Source organism: Xenopus tropicalis, chromosome 3, assembly GCF_000004195.4.
Source record: "Xenopus tropicalis strain Nigerian chromosome 3, UCB_Xtro_10.0, whole genome shotgun sequence".
NCBI lineage: Eukaryota > Metazoa > Chordata > Amphibia > Anura > Pipidae > Xenopus > Xenopus tropicalis.
This window is the reverse complement of record NC_030679.2, coordinates 140,155,079-140,167,037: the sequence shown is the minus strand read 5'-3', so window position 1 is coordinate 140,167,037 and position 11,959 is coordinate 140,155,079. Positions and strand designations below refer to the sequence as shown.

The 11,959-nt window shown below is 44.4% G+C and overlaps 1 protein-coding gene across 4 annotated transcripts; it reads right to left on the bottom strand.

Annotated features, from left to right (window-relative positions):
• Positions 1-1,624: 1,624 nt before the first annotated feature.
• Positions 1,625-11,748, bottom strand: dnase2 (deoxyribonuclease II, lysosomal). Of its 4 annotated transcripts, none has more exons than XM_012953172.3 (8): positions 11,617-11,748; positions 9,634-9,787; positions 8,018-8,121; positions 6,526-6,700; positions 5,606-5,681; positions 4,466-4,627; positions 4,186-4,383; positions 1,625-2,751 (listed from the first exon to the last, which is right to left on the bottom strand). In XM_012953172.3, the coding sequence occupies exons 3-8, from the start codon at positions 8,107-8,109 to the stop codon at positions 2,396-2,398; spliced, it is 1,059 nt and encodes a 352-aa protein (XP_012808626.1). In that variant the 5' UTR covers positions 8,110-8,121; positions 9,634-9,787; positions 11,617-11,748; the 3' UTR covers positions 1,625-2,395.
• Between the last annotated feature and the right edge of the window lie 211 nt (positions 11,749-11,959).

Here is an 11,959-nt window from a genome sequence, read left to right as displayed (position 1 = left end):
CCTCCCCAGAGGGGGGCGCCTGTATAACTGTAATAGAAAGGGGCCGTATAAATGCGCAGATATTACTGGGATCCCTCCCCAGAGGGGCGGCGCCGCGTATAACTGTAATAGAAAGGGGCCGTATAAATGCGCAGATATTACTGGGATCCCTCCCCAGAGGGGCGGCGCCGCGTGTAACTGTAATAGAAAGGGGCCGTATAAATGCGCAGATATTACCGGGATCCCTCCCCAGAGGGGCGGCGCCGCGTATAACTGTAATAGAAAGGGGCCGTATAAATGCGCAGATATTACTGGGATCCCTCCCCAGAGGGGCGGCGCCTGTATAACTGTAATAGAAAGGGGCCGTATAAATGCGCAGATATTACCGGGATCCCTCCCCAGAGGGGCGGCGCCGCGTATAACTGTAATAGAAAGGGGCCGTATAAATGCGCAGATATTACCGGGATCCCTCCCCAGAGGGGCGGCGCCGCGTATAACTGTAATAGAAAGGGGCCGTATAAATGCGCAGATATTACTGGGATCCCTCCCCAGTGCAACAAGTTGCAGAAACAGGGCACAAACTATTGCATTAAATAACATAGAAAGCAAATGTACCAAACAGAAATGCTGTCAGATACGATGTGGAGATTTCGCCCTCTTGTGATGATTAATTGGCACTGCAGGACTTTGTCAAGCTTGAGGAACAAACCTGAATAACTGCCCTAACATATAATAATTGTAAATAATACCTAGTAATAATGCCTTGTATGGAACTCAGGAGCTCAAGTGGTGACATTTACTACACGGGGCATTTGCTGCAGTTAAGTGATGGGAGCGAGGCTAACCGAACAGTCCTTAGGTATACTGTATATAGAGAGACCCCAATAATAAAACACTACCTGTACTTGATCCCAAATAAGATATAATTACCCCTTATTGGGGCAGAACAGCCCTATTGGGTTTATTTAACGGTTAAATGATTCCCTTTACTCTGTAATAATAAAACAGTACCTGTACTTGATCCCAACTAAGATATAATTACCCCTTATTGGGGCAGAACAGCCCTATTGGGTTTATTTAATGGTTAAATGATTCCCTTTTCTCTGTAATAATAAAACAGTACCTGTACTTGATCCCAACTAAGATATAATTACCCCTTATTGGGGGCAGAACAGCCCTATTGGGTTTATTTAATGGTTAAATGATTCCCTTTTCTCTGTAATAATAAAACAGTACCTGTACTTGATCCCAACTAAGATATAATTACCCCTTATTGGGGGCAGAACAGCCCTATTGGGTTTATTTAATGGTTAAATGATTCCCTTTTCTCTGTAATAATAAAACAGTACCTGTACTTGATCCCAACTAAGATATAAATACCCCTTATTGGGGGGAGAACAGCCCTATTGGGTTTATTTAATATGTCAATGACATTTCTGCAGACTTAAGGTATGGAGATCAAAATTATGGAAAGATCCCTTGAATGGAAAACCCCAGGTCCCGAGCATTCTGGATAACAGGTCCCATACCTGTAACACACAGTTCAATGATTCAGATTCAATAGCAGGGATACAAAATGAGCGAGGGCATCAGGCCATTATTGTTGCATCTCATAATACTCTCATGTCAACAAATGAAAAACATATCAAAGTGACCCAAAGCATGTTTATTACAAAAACCCCAGGATTAATAATATATAAAATACAATCCTGTGCCAAAATATGTAATTTCTATAGGCTTCGGCCATCCTGACAGTTCATTAAATCACAGACCCATATACAGGGGCCTGCCCAACTGATATCTGGGTGATCATTGGCCACATACCTATGAGGTAATTTAATAAAAACTCCATTGGCCGAACACCAGGTCGGCTGCTTAGTTGCCTGATATGATTTGATTGTTTGTCTTGTGGCCAAGCAGCAAGGATGACCAAAATGTCTATGGCCTGTTACTAGCACTGACTTGTCTAATAAGAAATGACTATAGATTATATATCTATCAGAGCTGCTACACAAAGCAACAAAAAAGGGCATGTTCCCCTTTGAGTTAACTTTGTATGATGTAGAGAGTAATATTGCAGTTGGTCTTCATTTTTTATTATTTGTCGTTTTTTAGTGATTTCAATTTTTGTTCAGCAGCTCTCCAGTTTGGTGTTTCAGCAGCTATCTGGTTGCTAGGGTCCAAATTACCTTAGTAACCAGGGAGTGGTTGGAATGAGAGACTGCTATATGAATAGGAGAGGGACTGAATAGAAAAATAAGTTATAAAAAGTAACAATAACAATAAAACCGTAGCCTCAAATTCTCCCCGTGCCTAAGCAGCTCTATGTTATACGGCACAGAGGAGAGATTTAATGCTTATTTACTCTGAGTATTTCTCTGTGCAAGGCCCTATACATACCCACAGTGAGAAGCACTCACACCCTACTATAACTAACAGGCCCGGTGCAGTTGTTGTAGGAAGACACAAGGCTTCTAAAGGACTTCCAGACATTAGGGTCATTCACACAAACTGTGCCCCCCCCGCGCCGCTCCTCCTTTACGTCCCGGTTCATGTCCCCTACGCAGGCCCAGCCGGCGCCGTCAGTTACGCACCACTTGGAGTGGTCATTGTGGGTAGAGAAGCTGTATGCACAGGAAATGTCGATTTCCATGATGTTATAGGTGTGAAATGGCAGCGAGCAATTGGATGGCAGGACTCCCCGAGAATTCTGCCAAAACTGGACAAAAAGGTGGGACTTTAGCACCTGGGACACCCACCCGGAGTACAGATCTAGGGGAAGAATAGAGATCGTTATTATAGTAACCCCGCCCCCGAGTGCCTTATTTTCCCCTGTAACTCCTTATTCCAGTAACCCCGCCCCTGAGTGCCTTATTGTCCCTGTAACTCCTTATTCCAGTAACCCCGCCCCTGAGTGCCTTATTGTCCCTGTAACTTCTTATTCCAGTAACCCCTCCCCTGAGTGCCTTATTGTCCCTGTAACTCCTTATTCCAGTAACCCCGCCCCTGAGTGCCTTATTGTCCCTGTAACTCCTTATTCCAGTAACCCCGCCCCATAGCACCTTATTGTCCCTGTAACTCCTTATTCCAGTAACCCCGCCCCTGAGTGCCTTATTGTCCCTGTAACTCCTTATTCCAGTAACCCTGCCCCTGAGTGCCTTATTGTCCCTGTAACTCCTTATTCCAGTAACCCCGCCCCTGAGTGCCTTATTGTCCCTGTAACTCCTTATTCCAGTAACCCTGCCCCTGAGTGCCTTATTGTCCCTGTAACTCCTTATTCCAGTAACCCCGCCCCTGAGTGCCTTATTGTCCCTGTAACTCCTTATTCCGGTAACCCCGCCCCTGAGTGCCTTATTGTCCCTGTAACTCCTTATTCCAGTAACCCCGCCCCTGAGTGCCTTATTGTCCCTGTAACTCCTTATTCCAGTAACCCCGCCCCTGAGTGCCTTATTGTCCCTGTAACTCCTTATTCCAGTAACCCCGCCCCTGAGTGCCTTATTGTCCCTGTAACTCCTTATTCCAGTAACCCCGCCCCTGAGTGCCTTATTGTCCCTGTAACTCCTTATTCCAGTAACCCCGCCCCTGAGTGCCTTATTGTCCCTGTAACTCCTTATTCTAGTAACCCCGCCCCTGAGTGCCTTATTGTCCCTGTAACTCCTTATTCCAGTAACCCCGCCCCCGAGTGCCTTATTGTCCCTGTAACTCAAATAACTTGGACCGTGAGTTCCTATAGCATGTTATTGCCCCCCATGACCCCCCCTTGGGTTTTCTGTACTTCCAGGGTTGGACTGGGGGGTGCAGGGCCCTGCAGGTGCCCCCGCCAACCGCGTCTCCTAACCCCACCCCCGCACGGGCCCCCACCAGGCATCCTCCCCATAGCGTGCGTAAATTTAACGTGTCAGGGGAGGAACGGTCGGGCAGGGGGAACGCTGCAAGGGTCGGATCTGGGCTGCTGGGGCCCACCGGGATTTTTCCTGGTGTCCCGGCGGCCCAGCCCGACCCTGTGTAATTAGGTTTCTCCCACACAGGTTAATGATCGTGATGGCACTGCCCATAGTGTGTGAATGTAATAAGGACATTATATTATAAGCTCCATTGGGGCAGGGGCTGATGCGGATGATGAATTTCTGGGGCCGGGTAGAATGTGTCCCGCTATATAAGCCAAGACGACTGTATGACATAATGCAGGTAGAAGAGTTCCCTTACCATCACTAAAGTGCGCATGTTTGGAAAAACTGGTGAATTGTTTGCCACCGACTGAGGTAAGTACCACCTGGCGGTTCCATGGTGGTTGGGTCACTGCCCCTTTCTCAGCTGCAGTCTTGAGTTCAGGAAAGTCCACAGAGAAGTCTTCGGGGATGGAGGAATCATACGGGAGGATGGTGTTATAGAGCAGCTGTTGGCCTGAGGATGGGATTGGGGGACAGCATTATCGATGCGCCCTGACAGTCCAGTATTCCCATCATGCCCCATCCCTCCTCCTTACCAATGTCTCCGAACTGTTTATACGGGTAGGTGACACAGAGAAAGGACTGGCCATTTCGATGGGCACTGAGAGGCCAGTCATATGACTGGTCAGCAGGTGGAGGGAAGCGGGGAGTGCTGTGTACCAACCAGAATCCTTGTTTCTTATCAAGGAGGAGCATGCCTACAGGGAAACCAATAGGTTAAATATCCAGTCCATGCAATGTAAAATAATGTGTGTATAAGGTCCTCAGTGTCTTTAACCTGATGTATTTGTGTAAAGGGGAAATAACTGGCAGTTTCATGCCATAAGACTCCATTGTTCCCTGACTGGTCCAGGAAAACTACACCCCCAGAATGAATACTTGACCAACAGATAGTTTATATTATGTTAAAGAATTTCCCCAAACTGGAATATATATATCAGTAAATATTGCCCTTTTACAGCCTTTCCCTTGAGCCGCCATTTAGTGATGGGCTGTGTGCTCCCTCAGAGATCAGCTGACAGGAAGTGATGCAGCTCTAACTGTAACAGGAAGTAGTGTGGGAGCAAAAGGCAGAACTCTGCCCATTCATTGGCTGATGGGGCCTAGCATGTATGTGTGCCTTGGCTTGTTTGTGTGCACTGTGAATCCTATGATCCCAGGGGGCGGCCCTTAGTACTTAAAATGGCAGTTTCCTATTTAGGTTTACCCAATGGCACATACTGCTATAAAGTATATTTATATGAAAATGGTTTATTTAGATGAAGCAGGGTTTTACATATGAGCTGTTTATATATTTTATATATGTTTATATATTTTATATATGTTTATATATTTTTATAAAGACCTACACTGTTTAGGGGTATAGTTTTCCTTTAAAATATATATGGGACAAGGCGTCAGGGAGAAGCATGGCCTGCCAGTGGGGATGGCATTGACCTTAAAGTAGTCCTCAGAGCTCACAGTCTTTACAGAAGGATTGGATGGAAACTTGACCTTAGCAACAAGGTAGCAGTTTACAGTCCAAGACTGACTGTTCAGATTTTAAAATACCCCAAAAAAAGACCAACTGCAAGTTGTCAGACTATCATTGCCTACATAACACTAAAACTTTGTACCTGATCTCTCTGTTTAGGGTGTTGCATATCAGATGCAGAGCGCGATGACCCCATACGTACCTTTGGTGTGGCCTCTATCGCTGCCGGACGAGGAGATATTGGCGGGCTCATCATTATACAGTATGTAAGCTACGTCCTATAAAAGAAACAGAGGGTGAGGCTGCAGCATCTGGTAAAGCTGTAAGGCATATGGCATTCTCTCTATGAGGAGTCCCTCTAGTGGCAAACAAGCAGAATGCACCATCTCGTTACACAAACTGTTTTTAATGGGTCTCAAGCTGTCAATAAGTTCAGTGTAAAAATGAAACTCGGTAAAATATACAGACTGCACAAAAGCAAAAATATTTGTAATATAGTTAATTAGGCAAAAATGTAATCTATAAAGGCTGAAGTGGGCACATGTCTAACATAATGGCCAGAACACTACTAGAAATATTGTTTATTTTGCGCAGTCTGTCTGTTTTACCCAGTTTCATTTTTACACTGAACTGCCCCTTTAAAGGGGCAGGTCAGTGTATTTTTGGTTACAGAAAGCCCTATTCCTAGCAACTTTGCAATTGGTTTTCATTATTTATTTTGTTAAAGTGTTATAGAATTATTTGCCATTCTCTTCTCTCTCCGTTTCCAGCTTTCAAATTGGGGTCACTGACCCCGGCAGCCAAAAACTATCGCTGTGTGAGGCTACAATTTTATTACTTATCTTTAACATGCAGGCCCCCTACTATTTATATTCCCAGCTTTTGTTCAAACCACTGCCTGGTTGCTAGGGTAAATAAGACCCCAGCAACCGGTTATCTACTAAAATATCAAATGGTGAGTTGCTGAACAGAAAGTTAAATGACTGAAAAACCATTACAGATTAAAAAATTAAGACCAGCTGCATATTGTCTTAGAATATCAATGTCTATATCATATTAAAAGTTAATTTAAAGAAGAACTACCCCTTGTGATTTGGACAGTATTGACTATTAATGGTTCACCTTCATCCCAAAGGCTTTGTACAGCTGGCTGACAGTCTGGCCCACTGCGGAGTCTGTACTGTTCATCAGTGTGGCCCCTGGCACCCAGCCGCCGCTGCTACTGTCTTGGTACACGTACGTCATGCCTGCTTCTTCTCCTTTGTTTCTCAGTTGCGGCAGCTTGTACACAATAAACCTGTACACAATGAACAGATTAAAAGAATATTCCTTATAATTATATATATATATATATATATATATATATCCAAAAAAGACCAGCAACACCGAGTTATATTCCAAAAACAATCAATTGTGTATTAAAAACGCATTGAAGATATTTGATGCTATTTTGATCATCCACTATCCTAAGTGATGTTTCTTGGTCTTTATGTAGGGACTTCCTTAAATGTTTTTAAGTGTGACTGCTTTTAACTTTATAAAGATTGTAAGAAATGTTTTTTATTAGTATTGGACAATTTTTGTCCGTTTATTTGTTCACATTTCCTAAATCTCACTATGAAAATGAAATAACTTTTTACAACACGCTAGTTTTTATCACATTATAACTTTGGGTGGGTAACTTATTTTCCCTATTAATATGTAATAGCTAATGTATATGAGTATTAAAGTTAATGGTGATATTTATAAATTCAATTTTTAGTCATGACATGTGACTTTGTCATGTGTCTTGATAGATTGACTCATATGTGTTTTAAAATTATATTTCACTATGAGCTTTGCCATGTGGCTTATCGTATTGATATATATGGGATATGTCCTAGTTTATGCACTATCATGAGTTTAGATGAGTATTGAAGTTAATGGTGATATTTATAAATTCAATTTTTAGTCATGACATGTGACTTTGTCATGTGTCTTGATAGATTGACTTATATGTGTTTTAAAATTATATTTCACTATGAGCTTTGCCATGTGGCTTACTACATTGATATATATGGGATATGTCCTAGTTTATGTATTAATATGTTTAGATGTTTGATAATAATTTTATTTTTGATCATATGGGGATTTTTTAAGTGCCTGATATTGATTAAACTTTTCACATGTTATTGAATGGGTTAATGTTGTATAAACATTGATTGGATACTGCGGGTTTTTTAACCTGACACTTCACTTCCTGTCTATCATCCTGATGACGATCCTGTGGTGATCGAAACGCGTAGATGGTATGCTGAAATAAATCACTGACCTGATTGATGCTGTAGCTGTGAGTGCTTTCTACTGTTGAGTTTGATGCATTATTTTTGTCAGCACTTATATATATATATATATATACACTATGCATGTTAATTACATTTGGGTGCTGCCATGACGCCTGAAGGTTACAGAACCGTGCCAAAGGCAGGTTGTATGTGCCACTGTGGTTCTAAGTGGGTGCCACAGGGTTCTGTATTGGGCCCACTTGGGGAGGGTATTGTAAGTTAATGTACATAATCACATACATTATTGGGTTCCTCCCCACTTAGGAGCAGGGACACCAGAGAAAACTTACCAATCCACTTGTTTCCCATGGTCTCCATAGCAAGAGGTAGCCGCAAAGCTACCGAGAGGTAGGATTAGGTGCATCAGCAACCTCAGGAGCATTTTGGCTCAGGCCTAGGAGAGAAAATGCAATAAATTATTCAATGTATATAAAAAATGCAGACCAACGGAAAAGTTGCTTAAAATAGGTCCATCTTAAACATATTACCTGGATTTGTTTCAGTCATGTCTGGAGAGCAAAACTGCCCAGCACTTATCAGCCCATTATAAAGGGGAAGTACTCCTCCCCAGAATCCCTTCTCTTTTCCTTTTAAGGTCAATATCTTACTCGCATCATTGCTACGGCCAAGTTTATTACCACAAATACCCCCAGGTCCTTCTACATCAAGGATTTGCCCAGTGCAGTCCCATTAAGGGTACAAGTGGCTGCATATTTGTACATTCCAGGTGCATGACCTTACATTTATCCACATTAAATCTCATCTGCCAGATTGCCAGTTTAATAGTAAAGCGGAGTAAATTGGACTATGCACATAGAGTATAGGAGGGAGTAAAGAGTAGGACTATGCACAAGGTATAACGGGGTTAGTAGGACTATGCACATAGAGTAATGGGGGAGAAGAGGATTACGCACAGAGTACCAGGGGGTGGGAAGGCTAGGCATATTTAGTAAAGGGGAGCAAATTGGACTATGCACAGTAACAGGGAGTCAGCAGCACAATGCACAAAGAGTAAAGGAGGGAGAGTAGCACTAAGTACAAAGTTTAACAGAGGGCGAGTAGGATTCTGCAAAGTGTAACGGGGGTAAGTAGTAATAGTGACTATGCACATAGAGTAATAAAGGGGAGAGTAGGACTATGCATACAGAGTATTGGAGGGAAGAGTAGGACTATGCACATATAGTAATATAGGAGAGAGAGCCGCACACACAGGGACTTAGCAATAAAGTGAAAAAATGTATGTCCCTGAGGAAGAGTACAGTCAGTACTCGAAACGTTGGATTTTTTTGAATACATTTTTTCACTTTATTGCTAAGTCCCTGTGTGTGCGGCTCTCTGTCCATATATTCCCTCACTTTAGCCAGCACTCAGGGCGTTTGTACCCTTATAGGGTGTGCTCCACTCTTCCTTGTGTAATATAGGAGAGAGTAGGACTATGCACACAGAGTAATAAAGGGGAGAGTAGGACTATGCACACAGAGTAATAAAGGGGAGAGTAGGACTATGCACACAGAGTAATAAAGGGGAGAGTAGGACTATGCACACAGAGTAATAAAGGGGAGAGTAGGACTATGCACACAGAGTAATAAAGGGGAGAGTAGGACTATGTACAATATAACAGAGAGTAGGGTAGGACATAGAGTAATAGAGGGGAAAGCAGGACTATGCACAATATAACAGAGGGTACGGTGGGACTATGCATATAGAGTATTGGAGGGGAGAGTAGGACTATGTCCATAGAGTACTGGAGGGGAGGGGAGAGTAGGACTATGCACAGAGTGTATATGGAGAAGAAACAGTGAAGAGTAATGGATGGAAGAGCCCTGCAATACTTAATACTGATAATACAGAAATTCCACTCCCCTCCCCTCAAAAAAATATGTCCAATACAGCACAATATACTTACCCGTGCTGCTATAGAGCGATGCAGAAGGCAGAGGGGTGTGGGTGCCCTCCTCACACAAACACATCCATATGATAAATAAAATCAGAGTTCTCACTGTAGATGAGACCCAGTCACTTCCGCTTTTCTCTCACATGACTCTCTTGCTTTCACTTCTCTGCAAGACAGAGGTATTTATGCCTTTAAGGGCCTGCCCACAAATATTTTTCTTTTCATAACAAAAGCAACTTTCCAGTAAGTTCTAATGACAGTGTACTATAATAGCAAATAAAACTGCTAATGAAAGCATTATAATATTATCTGTCTCTCTCTCTATTCTCTGCTCTGCCGATTCCGACTCTCCGACCAATGTAGCAGGACCAGCTGATTTACAGATCAGCTAGTATTATGCTTAAAGTATTTTTAAACGTGCAGTTTGCAAAAATGCCCCCCCCATTAATGACCACAGCCAGTATGGTTACTACCTGGCTGGTATCAAACTGTCCTGGCCAGTAAAAATGGTCCCTGCTACCAATGTTAATGGGGAAAAAAAATATATAGGAAGGCTGGCATTGGGGAGCGATGTTGGGTTTGGGGATCGAAGGTGGAGAAACGTCCAGGATCCCCAATCTATTGCTCCATTCCCAAGCACTGTTTGAAGTTGTATCGTAACGAGGGGGGGGGGGGCAAATAAAAGGGTACAGTTGTCACCTGGCCGATATTTGACCAGCCTAGCTGGGAAATCACCACTATTACAAATGTACCTGTAAATTTGTAACGCCCTATAAATCCCTCCCTTCCCTGGCCCCCTCCTAAGGTTGCCACATTTGCCGTAGCTATTCCCGGGGAGTGGGGTGGGATGCGACATCACATGGGCCGGGCTATGATGTCGCTGGGGCAGGGCGATCGCCACATCAATCTTAAAGAGTCCTGCCCGGGTTTTCTAAATGTGGGAAACCAGGCAGGTGGTTTTGACCCGGACAGCCCTTTTTTAAAACCGGACAGGTGGCAACCCTACCCTCTCCACTGTCAGTTGTCCTTTAATAACACAGGCCACCCACTGCTCCGCCCAGGGTCGGACTGGGGGGTGCAAGGCCCACCGGGACAACTGCCCCAGGCGCCCTGCAGTTGCCCCCACCGGCCGTGTCCACCACACCCCTAACCCCACACAGGGGGCCCCTGCTGAGCCTCCCTTACCCCCCCCCCAAAGTGCCCCCACCTGATGTCCTCCCCTGAGCATGCATAAGTTTAATGTGTCAGGGGAGGAATGGTCGGCAAGGTCGGGTCCAGGCTGCGGTGTCCCAGCGACCCAGTCCGACCCTGGCTCCGCCTATAACCCTGCCTGTTTCCTAGCCCCACCCACCTTCTCCTGCCCATTTCTTTGCCCCCTTACATCAAAGCCCCGCCTCAAAATGCTGTAACGACCCGCCCCCCACCCAAAAGCCGCTATTACCGCCAGAAAAAGGTGGCAACCATAGAAAGGGGGCAACTTTGGAATGGGAGAGCACTATTCCATTTCTTTAATATCTGGAAAATGTTAGTATCATTTCAACCCCAGCAACAAATAGCTTTAGCTGTCATTGCTTATTAATACAGAGGATAAAAATGATAGGTATTTTTTTTCCAGGAAAGGCAGCAAGGCTAATTCCCAAGCAGGCAGCAGGATGGAAGGAGAGTAGGAAGGGGCCTGAATAAACACATAAGCAATAACAATAGTGTTAACAATTAAACTGATGCCTTACTTGACCTTTAACAACAAAAGCGCCCATTTAACAGGCCTACTGGGAGTTTAGTCAGTAAGGGGGAATGCAGGTAAAACACTGATAAATGACTGACCCTTCCACACAACACAGTTAGAGTTCAACTGGGCGCGCATGCGCAGCTGCCCTCTTCCCTCAGCAACCCCTCATCACCCGGAAGACCCCCGTTCTGACGATTCAACGCGCGCTGGTTGGACAGCACCACACATGCGCAATGCGATGCCAAATACGCGCATGCGTACATTACCTCTTCAATAAAGCGGGGAGAAAAACGCACCGTCTGTTTATGTGTATTCCCGCTCCTACAATACAGATGCCCCCCTCGTATTCCATTCGCGTGTATTCTGCGCAAATTGTGCTGCGTCAGGGCGGGTCTGCGCATGCGCTGTGTGCCTCTGTCGTGTTTGCTGAGAGCAAGGTTGCCGGGTTAGCGGGGTTTCCGCCAAATTGGGCTGCTAATTTAAAGCCCAGGCGGGTTTCCAAAGTATAAACCCGCCAAGGTGCAAATTTGGACTAGATTTTGGAGCTTTGGCGGGTTTGTAGTTTTGAAACTGGCCCAAGTTTTTTTCCTCTGACATGCCTATCCCAGT